Source organism: Corvus cornix, chromosome 1 (genome assembly GCF_000738735.6).
Source record: "Corvus cornix cornix isolate S_Up_H32 chromosome 1, ASM73873v5, whole genome shotgun sequence".
NCBI lineage: Eukaryota > Metazoa > Chordata > Aves > Passeriformes > Corvidae > Corvus > Corvus cornix.
The window spans coordinates 21,527,706-21,555,670 of record NC_046332.1 but is presented as its reverse complement, the minus strand read 5'-3'; the positions used below and the strand labels follow the sequence as shown (position 1 = coordinate 21,555,670).

At 37.3% G+C, this 27,965-nt stretch overlaps 1 protein-coding gene across 1 annotated transcript in view; it reads left to right on the top strand.

Moving 5' to 3' along the window:
* The window catches only part of STXBP5L (syntaxin binding protein 5 like), a 189,720-nt gene that overhangs the window by 81,933 nt on the left and 79,822 nt on the right, over positions 1-27,965 (top strand). Inside the window, 3 exon segments of the mRNA XM_019283778.3 lie at positions 8,860-8,994; positions 19,697-19,760; positions 26,663-26,746. Of these exon segments, the coding sequence (XP_019139323.2) occupies positions 8,860-8,994; positions 19,697-19,760; positions 26,663-26,746 (283 nt within the window).

The following is a 27,965-nucleotide window of genomic DNA, read 5'->3' as shown; positions in this document are numbered from 1 at the left end:
CACTGTCAGATCCTGCTCCTACAGGTAAGACATTCCAATGAATTTGCAGTCAAAACCATGAAAGGGAGTTGACAAAAGAGGGTATCTCTTTGCTGTGCATTTGCACAAGAGGAAGGAAAGCAATTTTCTGTCATTCTGAAAATGAAGCAAATTATTAGTAGCACAGGCTACAAAAATTGTCATGCCCTTGCACATTGGGACTTCTAAGTTGTTCTTGAGCTCCAGTAATGCCCATAACTTGCTGCAGAGCTACTGTGGACAGCCTTGGAGGGTGGGAATTTCAGTGCCTGTATCTTATAGGAGGTTATAGTGCAGCTGTCTTTGTGTTATGGCATATTGGATAGGTCAAGGTGACCTCTTATGGAGTTGTAAGAAGATTAGTTATAAGAAATAAAACTGGGAAAAACCAAGGGACCTGTGGCATACTGTAGACTTTGACTGTCCTTCTAAAGAGTTCATAATAACCTCATACGATTTTATCTAAATACATAAATTCAGTCTTCATTCAAGGGAGATCTCTGGGTTTACTAATTTAATCAAATGGAATGCATCTAATATATTCCTGAACGTGCTTTTTCTCATTTGTTCTAGGTTCTTTTGAGTTAACTGTTTGTAAATAATTTATGTTGACAGCCATTACAAATATTCATGTAGTTGCTACACTGATGTTTTATGCAGTTAACATAAGCATTTCTTAAAACAAGTATTTTTTTAAATGCTGTAAACTATTTACTACAGTTGTGATTGCAAATTCATTTGAAATAGTGAGGTCACAAGTCAAGAATGGACCTAACTTGTAGGGTTATTTCCCCTGTCCAGAAGGTTTACACAGGAAGTTCTGGCTTTTGAAGAAACAGAGGAACCAGCCTACTTTTAATCTCAATTGTTTTAACAGAAAAGAAGGGGAACAAGAAACGGAATATACTATTAATAGTGCTTTACCTTGCACTTTATATTTTAGTTTTTAACTCTTTAAAGGATTAATGATCAGTCCCAATTTCTAAAAATCAGAATGCTTCAGAATGTGCCAATAGATCCAATGAAAAAAGAGGGACAAACCCAAAATATATTGAGAAAGAAATAGTTTTCCAGCTGCATTTCTTAAAATTTTACATATTTTTTTTTGTGCTTCTTGTTTTCTTCATTCTTTTAAGTTGCTTATGTGAAGTATTTCAGGTAAGGGACGCCATAAAAAATGCTTGTGTCTTAAACACATTGAAAGCAGCAATGGACCACCAGCCAGATGACATGTACAAATAATTTGATGGAAAATAGCTGCATAAGCTTTTTTGCTTTGTCAAAATAAATAATTGTGTTAGATATCTCAGCACTATTTAAGCCTATTGGTCTAAGTGAAACCCTAAAGTGAAAATGTTTTCTTAACATTTCTTCTACGTAGAATTTGCAGAAATTGAAGTGGGGGCGGAGAAGGATGCCTCTTAATTATATACAGGATGTTCACAAGTAGCTAGAAGTATACTTTGCTTTGGATAATTTGTATTGAAATTACAGTTTAGAGGTGGAATCCTGATTTGTTGTACCTCACCATTTGTAGAAAATCTCCCATCACTGAAATTCTTTAAATCAAGAGGTATCTTTTAGTAATTTATTCTAGCTGAAGTGGTAGTTAATTTGAAGAAATCAGAATTAAACAGAAAAGAGGAACCCCAAAGGTTCATTTCTTACATTCCAATCCACAAATTAAATTATTGCTCTTGTACAAGCACCAGTGACTGTGATGAATACTTGTATCTAAACCAGTATAAAACAAAGATAAATAAAACTGTTCTGTGGACTGATTGGGTAAGATGAATAGTCTGAGATACCAAACTTGAAAGGAACATTGGCAAATAGAAGTATAGGTGTAGAAAGTAACTTGTTACCACTGCCTTGACTCCATTTTTCATACACATTTCTATGTAAGGAACACGTATTAAGTTGCCTCATGTAAAGCAATTCATTTTACTGTCTTTCTTTAAAACAGTGATCTCTACAGACTACAAGGTATAAGCTCAAGTAATGTCTTCAAGTGGTCATACTGTCTGCAGGTATTGGTAGTTCAGGCAGGAAATAGGCACAGTGATATGTGAGCTAAACAGTGACTTGTTTCACAGTTTTTAATTGTAAATAGTTTGTGACTTTCATTAATAACTTAGAATTTATTGGTTGAGATGATTCACTGAGTAGTTATAAACAGAATAGTCACATTCAGCTCTGAATTTGGTGGAAAAATAGAATTAAGTTCTAATTCTTACACTTCTCATTAGATACTCTTCACCTACCCAGTCCTGTCATCACCTTTATTTGCAGTGTATGCACTATAGTCTTAAAACAACAAATATATGAGCAGTCTGTATAACACTCTGGAAAAAATCCAGAGACAAAACTGTTCATGCAGTATTTTGAGAATATCATTTACCTTAATATTCCTGTTGTGCCCAGATGTTCCTAAATAACAATGTGGTTTATCCTATGCTATGGTGGCACCAGGATGCAATGCAATTTATGCTCAATGTGTTTTTAGCTTGACTTCAGTTTCTTCTATGTAAGTAATTAAAAGATAAAATAAGACAGATCAACTGATTTTAATTCAAAATAAATGTTGACTGCTGATGCTAGCAGAAAATATATGTGAAAGAGAATATTTTTCTTAATTGAAATCAAAACTAAATCTGTTTTTAAAAAACAAGTTGACTACAAGTATCAGTCACAAAGGCACGTTTGGTTCATTCACTTTCTGCTAGGATCTGTGTGTGCAGGGCTGCTATGAGTTTCTGAAATTATCTTATATGGTATGTGGAGAATCTAGTTTGAATAGGAGAAATATTCATGTTGTGATTAGTATCACCAAGACCCTAAAAGGAAGAAACTCTCCAGATGTATTGAACTGCTCTATATTTCATTTGACTCTTAGCCAGCCAGTTAGTAATTTAAAGTATTTCCTGTACTTTCACATCAGCCCTAGAGACTTTGCGTACTCTCCAAGTAAGTTAAAATGAGAGTGGAAGTTAAACATTGGAACTCATAATAATGGAGTTCATCTTGGATTTCTGTCTTCCTAGGACTTCCTGGTATGTAACAACACCCCGTGTTGCAGAGGAAATGTTGTTATTAATGTGCACAGACCCAGTTCACATCTGTCTGGGGAACTGCACAACCATCTGCTGAAAACACATCACATCATGTGGATGGCAGACTGCATGAATGGCTGCTGCTGTACATGGTTTTTACATCTTACAGTGCTGATAAGCTCCACATTTATATATAGACCAGGAAGAAAACTAAATACCTCCAGAGGCCAAATAGCTCATAATTTACATCCTTTGCTAGATCTGCTGGAAACAACTCCTTTTTTTCATTGTCAGTATCTTTAACCTGTGCTTCTGTTTAGGCACGTCAGGTCAGCTACAAATTACTTCGCGTGAATATCTGTCTGAATCTTCCTGTGTCCATTTTGTGACTTAAAGCAATGATCTCAGCTTGAATATTCTCTACTGAACTGACAGAAAAGTAACCTTACACTTCCTGAGAATACTGGCTAGCCAGAAGCTATCTCAGTCCACTTTCATCCGCTGGAGAAGGAGGGGCACTAGATGAGTCTGATGTGCTTTGTTTTGTTTTAGTTTTGTTCAAAATTACCAAAAGATTAAGGGAGTATGAGGGAAGAAAATAAATTAGGTGGAAATAAATTGTGCTTGCTGATGGAGGGAGAAGAGGAGTGGTACAAAGTCCTGAGACACCCCCAGCAGCTTTAGTTTTTCATTGTTGGGGTGAAGAAACCCTGCAGATACCAGGACAGAAGGGAAGGGCTTATGTAGTGGTTTTCCTCTGTCGTGAATATTCATTGAAGGCTACACAGGCCACAGATTCCTCTCAAAAAAGAGCTGCTTTGAAAAAGGACCTGACATAACATCAGTCTGTCATTGGCAAGTACCAGGGATGATGCCCAGTCTATCAGGTGGCAGTGCCAAGAGAACAGCTTTTGGGGATGACCAGCTGAAGGAAATAGCATAAATTAGCTGAGAGTACTGAAAGCATCAGAGGATGCTGGAGAAAATCCCTGGAGTCAGGAGAAGAGCCATAATCACTGCAATGAAAAGGAAGACTTTTGATAGCCATAACCTTCTTAAGAAGGTGATCAACTTCCTCAGCAGCTTTGTTCATCCATGCTGGGGCAATGCACTGTAATTGGGGTGTAAGACAGTGGCAGTCCCTTAGGCGTCACTGAGAGCAGAAGATGGGCCAGGACCATGACTGGCATGCCTTGGAGCTACTGAGCTTGTTTCCTGTCAGCTACCCATGTTCCCAGGTTAATGCTCCTTCATGTTTTATCTCCCACTTTTCCTGTAAATTTGTGAGATTTCCTTATTTCCTGAGAACATGGACAGTGTAGTTTATTTTGGTAGGATTCTGAAATGAAGTTCAAGCTGATGTTTGTTTTCTGTAGGAGCTTACAGAAACTGAATTCCTCTGCCAGTCAGTGCTGGGCATAGGGGATACACAGTTTCTATGCTTGTTAGTATTTAAAATTATCTGTATGAAGGGAAAAGCCATAGTATAAATTTAATTGCAGTTTTGATGTCCACGAATGAGCAATTAAATAATTAATTTGGAATAACTGTTTATCATTTTGACAGAAAGGCAATTTACTCTCCCCACTTCAGCAGCTCTCCCCACTCACCACCAGCAATAGTGTTCCAGGAAAACTTTTCATACTAAAAATGGAAAAACAAAAATAACAAAGCAGAGGCGGAAAGAAATGTTCTCAAAATTATCTTTTCTCTTTCTTAGAGAAATACAAGTAATGTAATAAAGATGATTTTAAGTCATCTGAGAGTATTTACTAATACTTCAGAGAATATAGCATTCTAAATTATTTTAACATTGTAGTAATCTACTAATATGCAGTCAGTTTTTGGCCATGGTTGTTAGACTGTAGAGTGTTGTGATTTTCTGAAAAATATACCTTTTTAAGATTTGCTAGTCAGAATATATTCCTTTCTAAAATGTTTTGACAATGCCTCTTTCAGTTATTCCATTATGTCTCTTGTCTTACTTATGAAATTTTAGTTACATTTTTAGGACCTTAGCAAAATAGTTTTCCTTACTTTATTCTGATTTAAGTGTTTTAGCTAGTACCTCTTGATTTTTTAAAAATTACATTCTATATCCTGTTTTGTCATTTGGAAGAATGATACAATGTTCCAGACTCTTCTGGCAGAATAGAAACACCTTTTTTGGGTATCAGTTCGTGGTTTTTACTATTTCTTACAATGATCGATAAGATTCATGTTGTGGTTTGCTGCTAAGAATGTATAATATCCACATTTCTGGCTGGCTTTCTGTTAAGTGATCAACATTGAGAAAATCCTCAAGTTTCCATTCAATTTGGTTGCATGTTATGTCAGTCAGATTGACAACCTGATTAAACTTTGTCAAAAGCACTTCTTACTGACATAATTCAGTACAACCCCTACCTTCTTAAGAAGAAAAATAGCCTTTCTTTCTTTCTTTCTGGCTTATTGTCTCGTTTTTGTAATGGCATCAAAGGACATCTTAATTTGCTTGTGGGATATATGACTAATAGAGTCATATAATAGAATACCTTTCATCCACAGTGAAAACTACAGTATGAGACTTCATTGTTTTCTCTTGAAGAAATCGTTATGTAATTTCAGTACTTACCGAGATGGAAGATATTCATTAAAAATCTGAGTCTTGCTTCAAAGTTTCCAAGCCTCAAAGTCAAGTTAATGTTTTCTGTAGAAGTGAAAAGTCAATAATATAGAAATCAGTTTGAATTTAATTTACATAATGTAAAATAAAACTGGATTGTCTTTAAGGGAATACCATTTTCTTTTAAGCTCACATATTGCAAAAGGTTTCATGACATTTATACATTTCATAATTAGACATTTCATAATGTCTAGTAACAGTTTGGGTAAACAAGGAAGACTCATAGGGTAGTTTTCTTTGTGGAAGAAAAAACATACAAGAATATTTTCTTATCTGGCTGTCCCATAAATTTGTCATGACAAAATGAAATTATTTAAGAGGAAGTAGCTGATCTTAAGAAAACAGGAGAGGCCGTGGTGCATTTTTTTCATTCTTTAGCAATACCTAATTCCCTTTTGGTGCTTCATATTGTACATCCAGACTTAGTAGTGACTGATGCCTGGGATTTCAGATAAGCTAGCAGGATATTAAGTCTAATAACTTATGGCCTAAATACTTATTAGTAGTTACTACGTTAGTCTGATTTTTCTCTTGCTGTAGGACCTTGTTCTTAAAGTATTATGTTCTTGGAATTTTAAACCTAAGGCAGGCAGACAGAGAACATGCAATATCTGGAAATGCAGACATCCACTTAGTCAGTTGGTTGTTGTGGCAGCGTGTCCTAGAGATCATGACGTAGAAACCAAAAAGGATGAAAAGCAGCCCAAAGCAGCCTCAAGCAGTGTGTGAGGTGATGTTGAAACTTTATTCATAATCAACTGGATTCATTCTTGCACACGGGAGACCAAGTTTTCTGCAGTACCCCATTCAGGGTTGTGAATGGATTTAACAGAGGACTGAAAAATAGTATTGTCCTAGGTGGACTTCAACCTGTTTAGTCTGATGACACTACTGCAAGGATTTGGAGTAGCAGCATTCAAGTCAAATAGGGTTCACGTTGGAACTCATGAATTTTTTGTCAGTCACTAGATAGCTATGTTTTCAACATTTTCAAGTCAAAATTGTCTTCTCTTCCTGTAATTTAACAGTTTACTACAAATGAGTGTTGAGTGACCTTCAACATGAAGTGATTTAAGGGGGTTTATCAACCAGAGGAGTTTTTTATGGGCTGGGACCTAACAAAGCACTCATATGCTCTGCAGTGAAAGAAAGAAGAGTAGAGGTAGTACAGAAATGCAAGAAATAAAACAACAAAAAGAAGACTAAATATTAATTTAACCAGAAGTGAAGGAAATGGTGTACCTGAAGAGAAAGCAGAAGTGGAGTTGTTTAGTGTAAAGGAAAAGGATCAGGAAAGATGTGAAACTATTCCCATTTGAAACTATAAAGTCAAATGGGCAAATGGTGCTTTGCACCTGTTGTGAGCAGAAGAATAAAGCTAATAGCTTGAACTCCATCAAGGATTATGTAGGGGACATACACCTTCTGCAGTTGTTTCCGTTGGATCTTTGTTGGTCTGACTGCACCCACAACATCAGTACTATGTTGCTGCTTGAAGGCATTTTCAGTTATGCATACTAAAATATAACTCCCATTCTCAAAGCAATTCTCTTGAAAAATTTGGTGCCCTTTCCACTAAAGGCTCCAGAATTGCTGCCAAAATTAGACAACTGATGGTAAAATTTAACCCTGTCCAGCTGGACAGAACAAAGCCTATCTCATATTTCAGTCTCACTTTAATCAACAAAACAAGATTTCTGTGAAGGGTAAGCCTTATTCCTGGTTCCATGATTCCACAATAATTTTCCCCATAAGTTAGGATGTGAAGACTCCATATTTCAGCTGTATTCAATCCAGTGTGATGCATAAGTACAAATAAGGGAATTTTCCTCACTTGAATGAATTTAGCATTAAAGGTACTGACAGTTTATTAGATACTCTGAAAACTACAGAACTATGCAAATACAGTGTATAATCTGTTTGGAACCTTTTTGTTTGTTGAGAGTACTTTACAGGGAATAATTACATAAAGTATATTTAATTTGTATAATTATTGAACAGTTCCTTAAAGAGTGGCAAATACTCAACTCAGAGGACTTTACTTGACTGTAATTGGAGAGAGCCAAATTACTGAAAGATTGCCAACACCCCTCTCACTCCTTCGTAATAAATTCAGAAAGATTGCTGTACCATAAGAATGTAAATTTTAAATATGCATGGTTTTAAATACTGTATGTACTTTTTTGGGGGTTGGAGGCGCTAAGGAAAAAAATAAATCAATTTTGTATATAAAAGCCAGAAATAACCTGTTTGTGGAACTGAGTGATAAATATAACATACAACATACCAAGCAAAATAACTGGGTTTTTGTCAAAATTTACAAGTCTGTACCATAAGGTTGGATTAAGTTTCAGTCTCTGTAGGTAACATGCATTCACTTATATTTAAGTAGCAAATGTCTTCTCATCTCGATTTAGTTTTGTTTGAATGTATGTAGTATCTATATAATAAGCATAGTATGAAAGTTACCTGAATCTACTCATTTGTCATCTGTGAAAACTTCTATATATTATCATGAGAAATTGTCATGACATCTTTCCAAGCTAATGTAGCACCTGTTCATCACCTTGTAATATGAATGTAGGATTCAGTGTGCCTGTGATAATTCAATTTTGATAAATGCTCTTATCGAAGGCCCTAGTCTTCCAGATGGCAAATAAATGAATGTTTTCTTGTGTGAATTATGGTGTTACACTTCTGTTGTACAAAACACGAATTCCACTGATGTCCACAAAACTCTGTGTGTTCAACTGGATAATCTGCTTATTCTAAGAAAGGAAATAAGAAAGCCGCCTTTGAGAGTCCTGAATACTATCAAAGTGCAATGTACATGCTCATGGAGATAGATAGACTTAGTTCAGTGCTCAAGTGATCCATCTCTTTTTTCCTGCCCTTAATATAGGCAGGCAGGATGGCCCTGTTTTGTTTCATGTTCTCTTTTATGATTTTCCTAGACATGACCCCCAGAACCTGCACATTTTTCAGAATGCCAACTGGGCAGGCTTTTCTCAAGTTATAAAGTGGAAAGAATAATTCTTTCAGCTGCAAAATTGTTTAAAAATATTGTTGATGTGATATTCAGTCACTTTTATTTTGTTGTTTTGTATTTTTTTTCTTTTCCAGGATTACTTACTGCCATCTACCTTTCCAGAGTAAATGGCTTTATGTTGGAACAGAGAGAGGAAATACACACATTGTAAATATTGAGTCCTTCATTCTTTCTGGATACGTTATCATGTGGAACAAGGCAATAGAACTGTAAGTGCAGGCTTTTTTTCATTTGTACGCGTGGTCGTTTTCATGGCTGTCTTAAGTTTAATTTTTAAGAATTATTTGGTTTTGCAAATATTATCAGATCTTTTGAAGCCTTTAATTTCTGTGAATGCATTTGCAGTATTAACTGGTTTTTTACAGGACATTAGGAATCAGATTTATGTAATGTAATTATATTTCATATAAAAGAAAAAAAAATTTGGTGTACTGTTCCATGAAATACAGAAAGTCTGTAATCACCAAACTTCAGATTTTGCTATTTTTATGAGGAAATCTTGATCACCATATCCTCCATTCTATGAAGAGAATAATGGAGTATATTTGCCCTAAGACTCTACAGAGAACTTTTCTTCATTGAGCTGTGAAATCATTTCAATGAGAAGGGAGAGGGGAAGGTCTCTAGACCAAGCCTCCTGCTCAACACAGTGGGAAATTTAAGGTTAATTCAAACACATCAAAACCTGATGAAGTGATAGGAAACATAATGAGTGCCTATTAAATAATAGTTCTCTAACAAGCTAAGCCAGGTGCCTGTGTTGTGGGTATGAAATGGAAAGAGACATAAAAATCTGACTGGGATACATCTATGCTTCCTGCAGGTAAAAGCCTTGACAGAAATGAAAAACTCTTTCTCTGCTGCTTCCTCTGTGGAGTTCCAGCAAGAGGAACTTCTGTGGGAAAGCTCAGAGTACTTCTTGCAGTTTCTGAGATATTTGCTTCATGTTGTGAGCGACCTGTAACTTCTGGTAGTAAACTGAAATACACCCATCTCGGTGTACCAAGAGAACAGTATCTAAGAACAGGATTACAGGCCTGCAGTTCTCAAAAATTCATTCCTTCTTGTCCCTCTACTATTATTATTATACTAATCACTCTGTCCCCCAGGTTGACAAATTTGATGCCTCATTTTCTTCCTGCCCTTCTGCCCCCCCTAAACTTCATAGGCACAATTGGAAAAATCTAAGTTTACCTTCAAAGAACACAAAAACAAGGATTTATGTAGTAATCAGGATTCAGTCTGATGGTAAATCTTTCATCCAGTTCTCAGTTTTGGAATGTTTGGTTGTTCTGCCCCTGTGAGACTGCTCAGCTCTGTTAAGTAGTTTTTGGCTACAAAAAAGTAATGCTGGAAAACATGGTTTAATGAAAATTTTGATGAGTTATTCAGGTGGCAAGTATCCTAATTGTTTTCTATTTCTCACTTTGTTTTGGTGACATTGGCATATTGGAGGGCTCTTGGAATCCTGTATTTTAGAATGTATATGTTTACTCCATTGAGTAGATAACATCTTTAAGTTTTTGAGAACAATATGTTTTCATTTTGTGTGCGCTTCTAATTTTCTCTCCTCCAGAAATTAGGATGTTCTATTCTGTAGGGAAATAGATCCAAAAGTTTTTTATGGACTGGAAGCCTTCCACCAAGTTTCACTTCCCAATTATTTCAAAATTCTTCTGGATAAATGTTTTTTAAATTATTTTAATGGCCACAACAAACAATTTTCATGAGAATAGAATAGAATGATGCTTCTCTTTCTATGTGGGAAATAAGGGCTGCTTTCTAACAAGCTTCAGTACTGAGTTGACATAGGCTAGATGCTGTGCAATAAGCTCCCTCTCTGGAACCTTCAAGGAAGCAAGGAGCCTCTACTATCTTCTTTGTACTGTCTACGGAGAACCATACCTATATTTTCCAAAATTTCTCTTCCATAAGTTGTGAAGGATAATGACTGCATAATAAAGATAGGCCATGTCACCTCAAGCACTTGGAGGTGCTGTATGGTTACCAAAATATGTTCTTCTTCTAAAAAGCAAGTTTGCCATGTACTGTTTTGCTGACAGGTGAGCACAGGTATTCGTTCATTACTGCTTCTAGTTCTGCCACTCTTACAAGGATAAATTGATCCATGTAAGTGGTGTGCTTCTCTAAAGCTCCATCCTCTCCATGCAATCTCATCATGTACTCCTTGATACGGAGTGGAGGAAGTCATCCTTGCAGATATTTCGTGGGTGGACAGGAGATCCTGTGTGTCTCCAGATTAATTTCTCTGTATTAGAGGAAGAGGCTGGTGGGACTAAGGGTGATGTTTGCCACAGCAGCCACTTTTATAGATGCTATAGTCCTGCTGAAGTTGAAACTGGGTGACTCACTAAAGTAATATGAACTCTCTCTGGTAATAAACTATGATGTCTCTTCCAGTACTGTTGCTTTCCTGCACATAAAATGGAATGTAGATTAGCTTTTAAAGGAAATGTTATTAACTTAAAATGTACTTCATGAGACTGTTCTTATGATTGTAGACTTTCCTTTAGAATAGTACTGAGAAAAATGTTTGAGAGGACAGTTTTATTTTGGGCCATGGCTTATGTTCTGATTGGATTATATTTTTTAATCTTCACATTATTTTCACATAGTTTTTGCATATTTTTCACATTTTAGTATTTTAGAATCATAAAATAATTCATGTTGTAAGGCTTCTCTGTAATTTTGTAGACCAACTTCCTGCTCACACTAAGATCAGCTAAAAAGTCAGGTTGTTCACGGGTGTTTAAATTCACAGGGCCTGTTGATGTTAGGTACTTTCAAAGATGAAAGAATGTAGGAAAATATATGTATGTAAAATTCAGGAAAATCTTCAACCTTACAATAAACAGTGTAAAGGGCAATGGAGCTCATAACATTATGTTAAGCTCTGAGTTAATTATAACATTTCAGAGTGTGAGGTTAGGTTAGCTTGACGATGTTAGTATTCTCTGTAAAGCTTGGAAGGAGAGGAAGGCTTGGAAGAGTTACCTATTGTGCAATCATATGTCTGTCAAACTTCTTAGCAAGAGAAGACCAGTAAAAGCCATTGCTCTGTTGCTATATACAAGTCCTCAGCTTACATGGAGGGTTTATAAATAAAATTTTAAGTGTGTCAAGTTTGTGTGTCATCTGCTCTAACAAGCCTGAAGGAGTTCATCCCTCTTCACGCAATTCTTATCCATTTTCTAAAACTGAAAGTCTACTGACACAACTTCTCTTTCTTTTAATCCCCCCCCCTTTCTTTTCACTGATTTGTATCTACTTCTAATGAAATCTCCATGTAACACTCATCCTCAGAAACAAACATTTTGAGTCAGTGAGGCCCATCAAATGACTGCAATAATTTTTTTGTCATAGTGATTCTGTTGCAGTGAAATACTGAGGTGAGGAGACTTGGTAGGTTGAAGACTTGAAGGGGAAGCAGGTTTAGATGTAACATTTTTAGACTTTGCATATGATGCAAGAAATCTGATCACCTTGTCCTGCATGGCCACTTTTACTTGCAAAGTTGACATTTGGTTTGGATGGATTTTTCTTGTGATTTTCTTGTCTACTTTTGTATCTGAAAGATCTGTAGAGCACTATATTTTTGAGTGATAGTGGTTTTATGACTTGTTCAGAAGTATCTAGTAGAGAAACATGTCAAAAAGATGATTGCAATACGTATTTTATCATAGGGACTATTGTCTTCTCTTGCAGGAGAGATCATTCAGTGGGCTTAAACAGTATCTAACGTTAGTGAGAAATTAAGGCCTGAACAGCTAATAGTGCAAAGGAAACAAGGTTTTTTTAAGATTATTTTCAGAACTAAGTTGTAACCAATTCTGGAAGTTACAGGAAAAATTTCTTTCTTAAATCATGTGCGCTGTCTGTCTCAGTGGACTTGTCCTTGAACAGAGCTGAGAAAAAACACAAGCATATGGGTACCAATTCTTGTCTCAGCCATTTCTCTCATCTCATGAATTATCACTACTTCAGGCCGCACTGAAGCATCTTCTCAGCCAAGAATGAATAAATCAAAACTTTTTCACTTGTCATTTCTCTGTCATGTAACATAGCTAGTCCTTTGCCAGAGGGGTTTGAGGCTCACAATACTGTTTGGTTTTCTACTCTCTAATAAGCAAACATTTTCTCTTTTCCTTCCAAATGTTTGGAAACAGCTTTGGAAGAGAAGGATAGTCAATGAGCACAGCATGTCCCCATTTACTCCAACTACAGTGAGATCGATTTTCACAGCAGGATCATACACATTTGGGAAGGTCATCCAATGTTGGAAAGGAAAATAAGATCTTAATATGTGTCCACTGAACTCCAAAAATGAAAAATCTGCATTATAAGCTCCCAGTAAGATTCCAGTGTTCGAATACCCACTGTCTAATGAATGAATAACTGAAACTTGCCAAAATTTATGGCATTTGGAGTATCAAAGAATTGGGCAGACTGGAACTCAGTTATGACTGAGCCATAACTTGGTATCTCGTTTCTTAGCCCTTTCTTTGCCCATCCCCATTTCCTAAAATAGTGAGTCAGAGTCAGTAGTTCCACAGCAGTGAGGGAAAGCAGTACAAAGGAGGAGAAGTAACAGTCTAGAAGTATCTGCTACCCCCTCTGTGTGTAGATCCAAATGGAGATAGTTATTAATATAAAAAAAGCACAAGTTTCAAGGCTTCCCACTTCTGAACATTTCAGAAAGTGTGTCTAAGACTCAGAGTTGCAACTTGAGGTTGAACTGATTCTTGATTGCTCCAACGCCCAGCTTCGATCCACAGCACATGAATAATGTATCTAACTTACTCATTCTCTTAAATTTCTCTGTGGCTCTACCTGTGAAAAGAAGGTCTTAAATTCCCTGGAGCACTGCAACTTTATGTGAAGTGGAACTGTGGAAGATGTCTGACTACTGACACTAAAGAAGTATCTGTCTATGCACGTATTTTTTTAAGCACTGCCACATTCAGTCAACTTCAACTCCATAACAATGACTAATAGAAATGTTTTCTTTCTTTTCCCCCTCTCCTAACTCCTTCTATCGCTTTCTAACACCAGATTTTTATTCTTCTCAGAAATCATATAGTACTTCTCCAATTGTGCAGGCTATTTTTTCTCTCAAAAGGAAAATTGTTTTGATTCGATTCTATTTTGTCATAGTGTACTTCTACCTCCTTTAAAGATTGTCTTGGTGTTTGAAGTTCTTATGACAGTATTAAAGTCACTTGATTTCTTAGACTGCATAAAACATTCCAGGATAATTGAGGAATATATCATCTAGGTATTTTCCACATTTTCCTGGGTTCAGATTATAACATTGTTAAAGACTTCTTTTTGAGCTTTTCCATTTTAGGATCAAATAATTAAATAAAAGCTTCCATCCTTACAAGTCTCTTAAAGACTGTTTTACAGTGACTGGTTTCTTAATTTCAGTCCAATTCTTCTGAGTCAGAGTCACGTCTTACAGCATAACCACTCTCTCATCTCCCCAAATGAACATACACCAAGTAAATTAATACCTGCTGCTGTCAGGAACAACTTCTGATGAAGTGCAAAACAACTCAAATTATCAGTATCTTCTTAGCAAACTTCTAGTTTTAGTTCTGTATAGCTGTCATGGGAATCTTTCAATTCTGCAGTCTGTTTTTGTGGGCTTAAAGGTCAACAAAAACTATGAAATATTGCAAACTTTTGTATCATTAGCTCATACTTTCTTCTTGCTCTGTTGAAGTTAGCTTTCATTTCAGAAATTTTTTACTGCAAATCATTGCTGATAGTTTTTCTACTTGACCTTCTTTTTTTCTTTTTTCTTTGTGCTGTGTATTGACTTGGATTTGTGTTTTATCCTTTTTGTGCCTTTTCAGAGCTTTTATTTTCTCAGTCATTCTCAGCTGTACCCCGGCTACTACTTGAGAATGAAAAATTCCCTGCTCAGTTTTTTCACTTATGCTTTATTGTCACCTGCTGATTCTTCATTATTTTTCCCTTTCTTGAGGGATAGGACCTAGTTAGTTTTTATGCAGTTCCCCAAGCCAGCTTGAGGGAATGCCTATACACAAATATCTGTCATCAACAGCTGAGTGTTTTATTCACAATAGCTTCAAATCTGATTGGTTTTCCAGGACCTCTTTGTCCTTTCCAGGAGCTGTTGGATCTCTGCTTTTGCATTTAATGTAATTCAACCGTGGGGTTTTTTCCTTTGTAGGCAGTTCCACAATGACAGTGTCCAACTCCCCAGTCTCCTTGACAACTTTACTGTAATACCAATGAGGAGAAACAGAACATTTTATGTATACTAAAACTGCTTGAGGCAAAATGGGTTTTGTGTGTAGACATTTCCACATGCAGTATAATTTACTGTGTGAAAGTAGTAATTACTGTATCTGTAGCTCTGATAGTGTTTCATGAGTTCTATAAAATGATATTATTGATATAATGTAGTTAACTAAATAATTTCTTTGTTTAATCTTGCTTGTAGTGCAGTCATGACATCTACCCTCAGGAGAAATTGACTGTAGAGCCTAATGCCTCGCTCTCCTTTTACAAGCAGCTCTTCCCTAGGGCTCCAAAAGATACTGCTATTGTTTCTATTTATACATACCTTCCTTGAGGAGACAAGGAGATGCAAGAAGTGAGGCACTGATCTGCCTTTGGCAGACAATTCCTGGTCGTAATGTGGCACAAAAGACTAGATTTGGGTTCCTCACCACAGTCCTGTACCAGAAGGGAGATAACATCACTTCAAGAGAAGCAAACCACAGATTTATCGTGTCACTCCTTCTGTGTCCAGCCATCGGGCAGGCTCAGAGCAACAAGCAAAAGGTCTTGCAGAATGATGGAGGAAGTTGCAATGCTTTCACACAGTTTTCTTCCTCACTCCACCTGAACTGAGGTTATTTTGTATCAGTTTATCCTCCCACAAACATCTCCCCCAAGATGGGACTGTGCATGTTCATCCAAAACCGAACAGCAAACTTTATGCTGCATCTTGGGAATATTCCTTGTTATGTAGTCCAAAGAGGAATCAGTTTTGATGCAAATACTTTACTTGCCATGTATAAAAAAATCAATGTTTCTTGGAGCCCTGGAAAGGCAGTGCAGGAGCACTGCCAGGGACTTGGCTTTACACTTCCAAGAATCTTCAAGGAACATCTGTTGTCATCTGTGTGTGATCTTATCTGTGATGGCACATGTGAAATCAGTTTTAGTATATACAACTATTTGAAAAAGATCCTTTCTGCTTTCCTGACAGAAGCCGTGTTATGGCTGCCAAACTTAATAAACTCTCTACTTACTCTTACCTATGTATAAACAAAGCTGGCCTCTGTTAAGCAGTCAAGGAAATTGTGGTGGGTGGGTCCTGGCTCGTTGTGAGACCTCCACCCAACTGCTCTCTCACTCCCCATCCTCAACAGGACAGGAAAAAAAAATACGATGGAAAAGTTCATGAGTCAAGGTAAAGACAGGAAAGTACCTTGCCAGCTGCTGTCAATGGAGAAACCAGACTTGACTTGAAAAAATTATTTTAATTTATTGACAGTTAAAATAGAGTAGAATGGTGAGAAACAAAGGCAAAAACTAAAGCACCTTCTCCCCGAATCCTCATTTTTCCTAGACCAAGGATGTATGTGTGAAAGCTAAATGATGGTTTGTTGAGTCCTTTGATAGAGTGACATACCTGACAGTCTTAAATTTAATAGAAGTGAAAGAAAAAGTAAGAAGCCAGAGCAAGCCAGGTATTATATAAAACAACCGAATTATTAAAATACCAAGAAGTAATATGAATACTTATATCACATATAGAGGAAAGACAATGAGGAAAAATAAAATCTCGTACACTTAGTGCATAGACTGCTGTGTTTGGTATTGACTTTGCTGATAGTGTATATAAAGCTGTTATTCAACAAAACTAAAGAAATAGCTAGGTGCATAATAATTAAATTATAATTCTCCTAAAAGAGATAAAAAGTGCCTAAAAAAAAAATACCCAAACCCTACAACATTAATACAATGTAGTAAATCCCAGGATCCTCCAGCTACAGTGAATTCAAGAGGGAAATGGAGGAGATAGGAAAATGTATGATATTAGTGAAGGTTTCTCCTTTCAGCTGAGGTTTTAGCATGGAAATCTGAGGCTATACCCCTGCAGGAATATAAGATAAAAATGAGACTGGTAGTAAAAGACAAGGGTTTTTATACCATTTGCAGAGGAACAATGAGTTTGTGTGACTATGAAAGTATACTTAGCCTAAAGAGTAGATGACAGCTCCTGTAAGAATTTGCTTCTACCCAAAGACAAATCAATACATTCTTTGGTAAGCAATGTCATATGTGTCTTACAAAGAAACTGATTGCACAGATTTATCTAAACTGTTCCTGACAAAGAGCTGACTAAATGTAATCAATCTTTACCTTAGAGAGACAGTATGCTCTTTTCCTTTCTCCCTCCATTTGTCATGATTCTGCCAATATTCCTGGTCATGTACCAATACTGGAATGGCCAAGCAACCCAGCCTGCATCCTGGTTGGTTCAATGGGCTGGGATAGCTGCCCAAACCATTATGCTTTGTCAGCCTCCATGTGCTTCTGCTACCATGTTGTTTGTTCCCAGCTTTGTCATATCTGATGGTTGCTTGCCTCTGCTCTCTCTTCTGTCATCTGTCTGTGGTTCTTACCTGGCTGAAAACTGAAAATTCTTACACTGTCTCTGCTCTTCTTGTTTTTTCCTCTTATTCTTACCCTTCTTCCTTTACCCATCATGGCACAGGCAGCATATACTCCAAACAGACCTGGTTTTTTCCATCAATGCACTCTGACCAGTTCAGACAGGTGAACCTATATCAGGAGCAACATTTGAAGCAGCCTAGAATGTTCCAAACTATCATATCCACTCCCTCAGACAGATGTACAAGACGTGTGTAGGTCTAAGCACTGCTTGCAAACAACCTCATCTTGCCCCTCAGTTCCCTGTCACTGCCTACCTACCCCGCCTGCTCCAAGGCCTGGTGTTGTGGAAATTATACTTTTTTTTCAGCATAGGTTACTCAGAAACAGAAGCTCAGCTAAAGGGGTCCCCTCTGGTAAGCTGGCTTGGATAGGAATGACAGCCAGATCTCCTGCTATCTGCATCTTTGTAAAAATGGTTGTGTGCCGTGTCTCAGGCCAAGTGGGTACTTGCTGCTGGCACCATGAAAGGCAGTCTGTATTGAATGTTACTGAATAAAATGTCTGTCCACTGCTTTCCTGCTGGTCTCATTTCTGTGATAGGATATGCTGCAAAACACTCTTGCAGAAACCTTGCTCGTGGAGACCTCATGTAGGAAAGTAACATGCTGCATGTCCAGGACGTCTGGAGTAATTTTTCATTGTCCTTAGCTCAGAAATAAATATCAGACAAGATCTTTGCCTCTCTGCTTTGGCCCAGCTTTGGTGCATGATGAAATAGTTAAAATACTTAAAACATTATGTGGACAAAACATATCGAGGCCAGAGAAAAGTGTGCATGCTTCTAAGAGTGTTGGAGCATACTGTTTTGGGAGGAAGGAGCCTATGAGGCTTTGGATCAGCCCACAGTGTTTTAATGTATGAGTTGCCTGGGAATTTTTGCGTACCACTCTCAGTCTTGATTTGGAGTTGGACCTGTAGAACAGAGGCTGGTTTTGCTATAGTGCAGTGTTCAGCCAAAGGAAGAGACCATTATTTTAGGAAAATCCTTTGAGCAGTTTGGCTGGAGAACCTTGTTTTGGTTTGTTTCTATAATTCTCTTGCAGATTGTTTTAAAACTTGGAGCCTAGCTCGCTTTATGTATGGCTTCCAGATAAATTCTTCACTTTATGGGCTCTGCCAATCCCTGCCATGTTTTTTTTCCTGGTGACCTTTGGTGAAGCAAGACCGGTCATGCGTGTCTAGATCCTAAGCTGAACTCCAAGGGGCATGTACTCTGACCCCAGAACCTAGATGGAAGAAAGGTCCTCCTCTGTTCAGGCATTCAGTGTGGACTGGTGCTTGTCTTCTTGCTCTCTATGGCTGCCAGGGCCTGAAGGTCTGGTCAGAAAAGATGATAGATGAAAAATCTCCATCTGTCCAATCAGTTTCCTATGATTTGCATTTACTGTCAGGAGCAGGACATTAGTAACTTCAGTGCTAAGTTGCGTACGATGCAGTTAGTACACATTGCAAAAAGGGAGGGGATGCAAGGAATGGTAATTAATCTTTATACAGGCTTACAAAGGCTCACAAGGATGGGTGTTGTGGCTGAGGAGCCTCACTGAACATGCATTGTGGGTGTAACTGTGTTAGCTGGTCTGAAGATGAGATAAGGCTTTACAGATCAGACAAAGGCAAGATGGTCCATTTCTGAAACCCCACTGCGGTAATGCTAAGAAGCTTCCTGACAGGGCAGTGTAGGTGAGGTTACTGAAACCCTGTCTTCAGTGACATTGGAACTTGGTGAGTCATGCTATCAGTATCTGAAATGAATCCAAGTGAAGACTTTGTAAATCCTTGGCAAATTAGCCTTGAAATGGAACAAGTAGGGAGGGAGGGTTAGAAAGAGATGGAGTAGAGAATAAAAAAGGCAAAAAGGCCGTAACAATGAGAGAGGGAAAAAACTACTGTAATAGAAGTTACACTACAAAAGTACTGTAATAGAAGTGAGATTTAAAAAAAAAATTAAGGGAGGATTCATTAAGAAGAGAGAATCTTTGCCTATAATGGCGAAAAGGAAATAGAGGAGAACATGAAAAGATACCGATAACTTTACCTTCCCCAGCTGGACTTTTTAGAATTACTTTTAAGCCATTGGATGTACATGTAAACACACCTTAAAAACTGAGGTATCTAGCTCTTTGTGCAACAAAAAACATTCTCAGATTTTAATTGATTTTTATCTTGCAGATCCACCAAGACTCACCCTGGCCCAGTTGTACATTTAAGTGACAGCCCAAGAGACGAGGGAAAAGTGAGTACAACCAATGGTATAAAATTTTGCAACATTTCATAGCTTTTATTTGCCTCACTACTCCTTCCTTTTGCTTAGTCACTAATTTTATCACCTACTTTCCTTCTGTGTTTGCAAGTGCCTTTAACTATTTTACCGTTCTTAAGAAAATTAATTATCTTTGTACAAATTTAATGAGTAAACATTTGTGATACAGACAATATACTGTACTTTGAAATGTATAGCCATCTAAATTGTTTCTGATTAAAAAAGCTTGATTTTGTATAAGTAGGATTTGACTAAAAACCATATCATGACTTCAGTACTTGGATAAACGTGCTCTTATGAAGGCATTATAGTAAGTTTTCGTAAGATAGCAAATATTTTCTTATATGAAAATTATCATGGTAATAACCCAGGTTTGGAACTTGCTGCTGTTTGCTATTCTCAACTCTGCTCACAAAGAACTGTCCACAATTGGAAGCCAAACATATAGTCAGAGCATCAGTGTTGTGACTGATACCACCAGGAGGCACAATCAGAGTTGGCTTTATTTGTATGGCAGCTTTTGAAAAATGAAATATGGTTGACAAAAATCCAGTTCTACTGAAGGGGATTTTTTTATGTGTTGCTATTGATTTTTGAGCATTTTGCCTGTGTGGAAAGGGTATTTATTTAACTCTCTCGTTGGTTTTGATCATTTTTAGTAATTGCATTTCAGTGTGTATTTATAAAGTACTGCATCTTAGAAATGGTGTATCTATTTGACAGGGTGCCTCACGTAAAAGCTAACAGTTGTTAGAAACTAGCAGCAGTTTCAATTTCTGATACGGATATGGGGGATATTATGCTGAAATTATGGGTACCTACAAAAGCACTGGTGACTACAGCTGATTTTCATTTGCATCACTTGTCCTTGGACTTAGCCATATTGCGAGGTGACCTACGTACAAATGGTGCACTTGTGAGCTAACCCTCCAACAACTTCGATGGCATCTCTAAGTGTTTCTGGAAGAATCACAATAGGTCAAGCAATTTAGAATACTATCAAATAAAGTGATTAAACATTATGAAGTGTAGTGTTTCAGCCTCAAACAAGAAGCCATCAAGAAATGCAGTTTAATTATCTATGGCAAAATACCTGGTAAGGATAAAGATTTATCGATGAGGCATCATTCTTGTTTACTGGCCACAGCAGAAGCTGCTGATGACCTACCTAAGGCACACAATGTAGGAGAAAAGGATACTAAAAGAAAAAATGGTCTTGTCAGTAAAGATTTTTTACAGGAATGCCGTGCACTGTCTCCAAACAGAAACCTAAAAATATTTTTCAGCAGAAAGAGAGAAGACAAAAAGGACTCAGGCAAGGGAGTTAAAGGAGAACTGACTTGGAAATACAAATGCTTGTTGCTCAGAGGGTACATGGGAGACATCTGGGCACTGATGAAGTACTAGCATTCCAACAACAACAGCAAAATCAGACAGATGCTTATGAAAAGCAAGCATTGAAATTTTAGGGGGAGAAAGAGTAGAAAATGTAAGCTATACTAAAACCATCCCATTGCAGTTCTTCATACTGTTGATAGGTTGAGGGTGTAAAGAACAAATTGGTGCTAACAAAATACTTGCAGTTTTGCAGAATGTAGAATTGATAGTGTTTACAGGAAGATGTCAGTAAAAGGTACACACAGATGTAAGAGAAGATCCAAGCATTAAATCAAAAGACATAGTTCTAAATAAAAAAATTTCAACAGTAGAGAAATAATTTAAACTACATTTTTCAACTAAGTCTCATTAAACTTTAGTTGAAAGAATGAAGAATGAAATAATCATTATTCAGAATGAGGAAAAAATGAAAAAAACCCAGCTCCTCGGACTTTCGCTGTTCAACATGGTCATAAATAGCCTAGAAAAGAGAGTAAGTAGTGACGTGGTCTGGTTTGCCAGACGTTAGGAGGCTGAGAAACTCAGCAGTAAAATGTCAGGTTAAATACTGTCTTTTGAAGTATATTCAGTGTAAGTGGTGAGAGTTCATACATGTAGGGCAAAATATTTCTGACTTTATATATAAAACAATGGGTCGGAGCTGATGATTACTGTTTGGTATCAAGAGCTTTGAGTGATGATTGATAGCTCAATGGAAAGATCAGCTCAATGCTCAGTAGTGAACAATAAACAAACTCAAAGTTAGGCATTATCTAGAGAAGAACAGAGAACAAAACAAAGCTATTAAAGAAATGCCTTGTTGACCTGCCTGCTGAATACTGAGTATAATACTTGTCCTTCTGTGTCTAAAATCAATATAATGCTGAAAGAAATTCAGAGAAGGGACAGGGTTTTCTATATGACAGACAACGTCGTGAGACAGGAAAATTCACTATGGAAAAGACCTGATTGTGATTCCAAGTTTGAAAATCACAGTTGATATTAAGAGGATGGAAACAACTCATAGTCCCTTTCAATACAAAAGCTAAAAAGATACCAAATGAAGCTGACAGGTCAGCTTCCAAACAAGCCAATTCAGTACTTCTTCAAATGTGCAATGGGTAGAACCTATAAAACTTTTTCCAAGTCCTGTTGTGTGTGCCAAAAATGCATTGATCGCAAGGAAGACTAGAAAAGTTAATACAAAAGAAATCAATTTGAGAGTAACTGAAGAGGTTTGCTGAATTCTCCTAAAAGGTTCTTAAAGATGAGGTTAAACAGAGCTATGTATAGTTGAGGAGATGGCTGTATTTGAATGAGAAAATTACTTAAGACAGAGAATATGTGAGAGTGTTACAAGTACTTGTTCTCTTCCCATGTTATTTGGTATTTGCTCTTGGCCATTTTAGTACAAGATGGTGTGATAAGTAGACTTTTATTTAATTTAGAAGAGTTATTCTTCGATAAAAGAACTGTTTGAAGATAGTTCTACATACTTTGCTTATCTCCGCAGTTCCAAGTTAACCAAAGACCACAAAGAGGTACTGGTGGCAGAAGTCAGACTGCCCACATCATGATAGGCAGCAGATAAAAGAGTTCTTTGCATATGTTTCAGGAATTAAATCGTAGGTACAAATCAGTCATAATCACTACTCAAAATACAGATGTTCTTGTACTCTACAAGAGTATTTCTGTACAAGTACTTTGCAAGGGTTCAGTGGTATATTCTTCTCTGGGGTATTAAAAAGTTGTTCACAGACCTGGGGCTGTTTTGCTGAAGTAAGTAAGTATTTCTGCTGTGGACACTGAGTGGTTGAGAGTCCTAAAACATAGTCAGACCTTTCAAAATCTAGGACACTCGTAAGATCTCTTTTTGAAAGCCAGGGAAGTTAGTGCTTCACCTTTTTCATTAAGGTCCTTTGAATTCCTAAAAGTTCCAGTTTATATCATTGACTGGTGATTGGGTTCCTTGTGCCAAAAGAGAGAATGTAATTCCAGAAGACTTCTGCCATTCAAAACTTTTCCAGAGTGGCCTCCAGGCAAACTATCTATGCAAGCTTTGGAGACAAGCCTCTTTTATGAATCTAACAAACTGTGGCTGGAAGACAGACAGCAAAAGAGAATGTAGGCATTTAATGTGTCACTGAAGAACAATTTGGCGACCAAGTGATTAAGTTCATGAAATATAACCTGCCAAATCAATTAATAAGTGTACATTAGGGACAGACTGAAGTGCCCAGATATTTATACGTGGCAGATCTGTAGCAAACATGATTTTTCCTGCTGTCAAAGGAGCAGACATTAACTGCAACGATCTGCAGTTTCCCAGAAAATGGAGAAAGCTTAATAGGCAAAGGTTTAATGTTATTAACTATTAGCTGGTGGGCTAAACTTCCTACCTCTGAGTTCTGAGATCTAATAATACCTAAATACAGTGTGCATTTGGCAGGCTTGTTTGTCTGGGATTTTTTATCCGGCTGTTTTGTGTTACCAGGACAAGGAAGGGGCTTGCTGGCATGTACCAGGATGTAATTAGTTGATTGTAAAAAAGAAATTTCCCCCCATCATCAAAAGCATTTGATGCAGAAAGATTTAAGTCAAAATGTGAAGCAACTCCACTAGACAAGGAAGATCTTGCCAGGACTTCTCTCTCCAAATTCTGTCCAGTGTTCTGCTTTTTATGTAACCTAATTAAGCATGAGTAACTAAATGAGGTGCCATGAAATACAAGCTGAAGAGAAATCTTTGGAGTTTTTTCCATCCTGGACTCTTTTTACAGATACTGCTTTTCTTTGGCTATGTATTCCTCTCTAACTGCATTTATGGATGTTTTACTCTTTATTACAGAAATAGATCTTGTCTTATAGATCTCCCAAGTGATCACTATGACTGAGAGGAGTGGGAATGTTTTGAGTTTCCTGTGGTTCAGAGAGGTCAGAATCCAGAGCATCATAAATGTCCTGGCAATGAGACTAAACCTATTCACCCAGTTGGAATTGTGACTTTAGTGGTATACCACAGTATTAGTAATAAAGCAGCATGACTACTGTCTGAACAAAAAGAGAGATTCCTGGCTATGCAGGAAATCTCTTTGCCTTTCAATTTCTTCCCTGAAATCACAACACTTTGTAACTTGCAAATCTTTAGTGCAGTTGTGCATTAAGCATTTCAGCAATAGATCAGGTGAAATGCAGCCTCTGATAAAAGGTATTAAACCTTTTAACAATTACCTGGAGTGTGATATCTTTGCAAAAGAGAGTGATAAAAATCAAAAGACCAGCCTGCTTCCCCAGGGAGAAAGGCTTATTAAGAAACAGGGCCGCATACTAAATGCTCTTCAATTCCTTCACTCTTCGGGATATATTTGTACAAAAGCTGAGGTGAGAAGAATATTGGTAGATACAAACTGAACTGGACTAGTTTGGTACCCAGCTGTAATGCACAGGTGCAAGTGCTTGTTATGATGACAGTAAGGAGGGCACTCAGACTCCATAACTTACTAAAATATTATTTATTGGAGTTAGTACAAAAAGGATGGTGGGAACCCCAAGCTGTGTAGCACTGGATGAACCTCCAATAAGGGCACGGCATTATCCACTATGAAGAGGCTTGCCAGCATTTTAGTTTTTGGAGACCTCCGAAGATTTTTTTTTTTTTTAAAGCCCCATCCATTTCTACTGTCAAGCAGAAGGATGTTCACACAGACCTACTGCCTTACATTAAGATGAAGACAAAGGCACAAAGGTGCTGTCCTTGTCTTTACCAAGTGGGAGCAGAATACAGGGTCCTTTAGAATTAGCAGCCAAGTTTTTCCTGTGGCCAAGGAGTATGTTCAGCACAATGCAGGCCTGAAAGCCAAGTCCTGTGTGCAGCACAACACAGCCCAGCACAGGCCTGCACCTACTCAGGTTAACTGCTATGAGCAGCACTAACTCCTGGATATACAAAAGGCTTCTGTTTAGGATCACTGTGCTAACAGTGAAGGTAGCTGCTGTAAGACACTTCTTTGTTCATTCTCTCAATGGCAACTTATTATCCCAGAATACCATATGGCATCCTGACACAAGTGCTATCCAGTTAACTCCATGCTTTCTGACTCTGCCACAAAATCCCATATGGAGCCATCCAGAGCAAAAATGCTAAGTATTCTGGAATTTCTCCAGGACAGTTTGAATTTTTTTCAGCAGAATAATCCTTCAAGAGCATAATCAGTTATTGTTCCTATTCAGGTATTAAATATATTAACTATAAATCATTTCCAGATTAGCTAATAGGTTCCACATAAGGAATGTTCTCCTGGCAATAAAAAGAATCATATCCGGTAGAACTGAGAGTATTCCCAGGCTCTTTTGTAGCACTGTTGATGTATCAGTTATGCTTAACTTGGAAAGAAAGTAATGTTTTGTTTAGCAGCCCAGCCAAATTTCATTTTTAGGACTCGTACAAGCTGAAGTGAGTGATAGCAAAGATGCTGTTGAGGTTTCTCCAACTAAGAGATAATCTTACCATTCTTCTGCACAAATTCTTTATATAGAAACTGTAAATTCTTGCCTGTGTTCTGTGATATATCTGTTTATAGATGATGAACAACTGCAATTATCATTGCCAGTTGTACAAAATATTCTATCTCAGAAATGTGAGAATCTGCCAGTTTAGCCACTTCCAGTCTTCATATCCAGAACAGATTCTTAAGAAGACAGATTCTATGGGAAACAGTTTCCAGGACACCTAAATAGGCTAGACATCATGTTGTCCATAAGATCTGAAATTAATTGTGTTCAAATGAAGAGTAACTCTACAGTGCCAGATCAATATTTCACTTCTTTTCAATGGAGACAAGGAGAAATGGTTGTTTTCATTCTTATTTTTCTCCTGAGCATTGTTTTTCTCCTCTTTCATCTGTTCAGAAATGTTTGCTGGTATTTCTCTGGTGTGCATGATGATATGACATCCCAGTTCTAGAAGAAGTAAAAAAAGGCATATCAATTAATTTATTTTTAATTATTAGGAAAACAAGCAATTTATTCTCTGCAGGAGGAGTTCTTCAGAATGTTTTAAAGGAATAGCAAGCATAAATTAAAGGAATATAAGTATCTGAATGAGTTTAATCTGGTGACTCTCTTAGTTTGAAGTTATTTAGGTGGTCTCTTAGGTGTCAAATATGTTTTTCTCCAACAAGGGGCAGGGAAGGTAAGAGCTGGTAGCAACGTGCTAGAATCTTTGGTTTTCAGTAGATACACAATTGAGAAGACTGTCCAGGTGCATAATCATGCAGGGGAAAAAAGGCCGTATAAAGCCCTTTTTTTTCCCCGTATCAGATCTTAAATTGTCAATAATGTGAAGTAATTTATACTAAAAGATAATTTGAAAGCAGGGTATTATGTGTAGGGCAAATTACAATCTTGCACATCACTTTGGTATTTCTTTTTATATTATTCTATATTGATATGTACCTTTTGAATCAGAAAATGTAATTGTGGGTTTTTTCCCTCCTCCAGCTGTTGATAGGCTATGAAAATGGGACTATCGTGTTCTGGGACTTGCGATCTAAAAGAGCTGATCTGAGAGCTTATTATGATGAGGTAAGCAATTTCCATTAATTCAGGAAAGCCATTATTCAGCAGTTTGCCATATGTCTTAACCAAGCAGAGGGATGTTTATCTAAAGGCATTGCTGGTTCTGGAAATACTGTTTGTGCTATGCTTTTGAGCAAATTACTGACAATAGAAATCAAAGTCTGGAATCCCTAGCTCTGATGCACTAGGCTCTCATGAGTGTACTGTGACACAGAATGACTTCTGCTTGGTTTTGACAAGTTCATCAACTTCTCTGTGGGGATCCTCAGTTGAACAGAGTTTAGCAAGGAGCTGACCTGAGATATAGCTGCAGAAGGAATTATATAATAATCTTCACCAGCTATTTCTAGAACATTCATTATAATGGAAGACTAATTACCTTGTACAGCTGTTGATACTACCTAGTACTTAAGATCTGATTAAACAGTTTTCAAAATTATATTGTTATAGTTATCACACAATTGTCTCTTGTCATTTGTAAGCAGCTTGTATTAACCCCAGATGCAGTTCTTGTATCAATAATCAAGCTGCTTGAAAAATAGATATATTCTTAGCTGTTACGGTTTTAGCACTAGCCCTAGGGAAAAATATTCTTTGTTCTTCCAGTCCTCTAAAGTTCACCATGGATGAATGTGAATACAACTACAGTTGAAGGTAGAAAAGGACATTTTCTTTCAGGTGATCCAGGCAGTAATTGGTTTCCTGTAGTTCTCTTTCCTTCTTCATCTTGTCACCTTGCTATGTATAAGGAGTGTATGCACATTTATTTCCCCTCTAAAAAGCAATCTGAATACATATGAATCCTGCACTCTTTCAGACCTGCTGTCAGAGACACATTAAAACTACTCTGAGCTTCAAGGTTTAGTTTCTGAGCATCAACACAGCAAATGTTTCAAAGGACAGAGTTTGAACAGGCCAGCACTTAAGCCTCGAGACATGGCCACTCAGTTGTCTCTCAGTGACAGTCTGCTTGTGCAAACACTTGTGAAATTGCACCTGTTCTATTACTTAAGGCTGAACAACTTTTTCCTTTTACAGGTCTCCTCGGGAAGGGTGGGGGTGGGGATGTCTGTTCACCCACTATCCTCTCTTGTACTCAGGATGAGATTGCATAAAGAAGGATCTTCTTAATACTGGTTCCTCTTTTTCTTTTTCATTTTGAGAGAGAATGGGTGGGTGTTGAAAATTTCTCATACAATTTGTTGTTCCACATTTTTCAGTACTG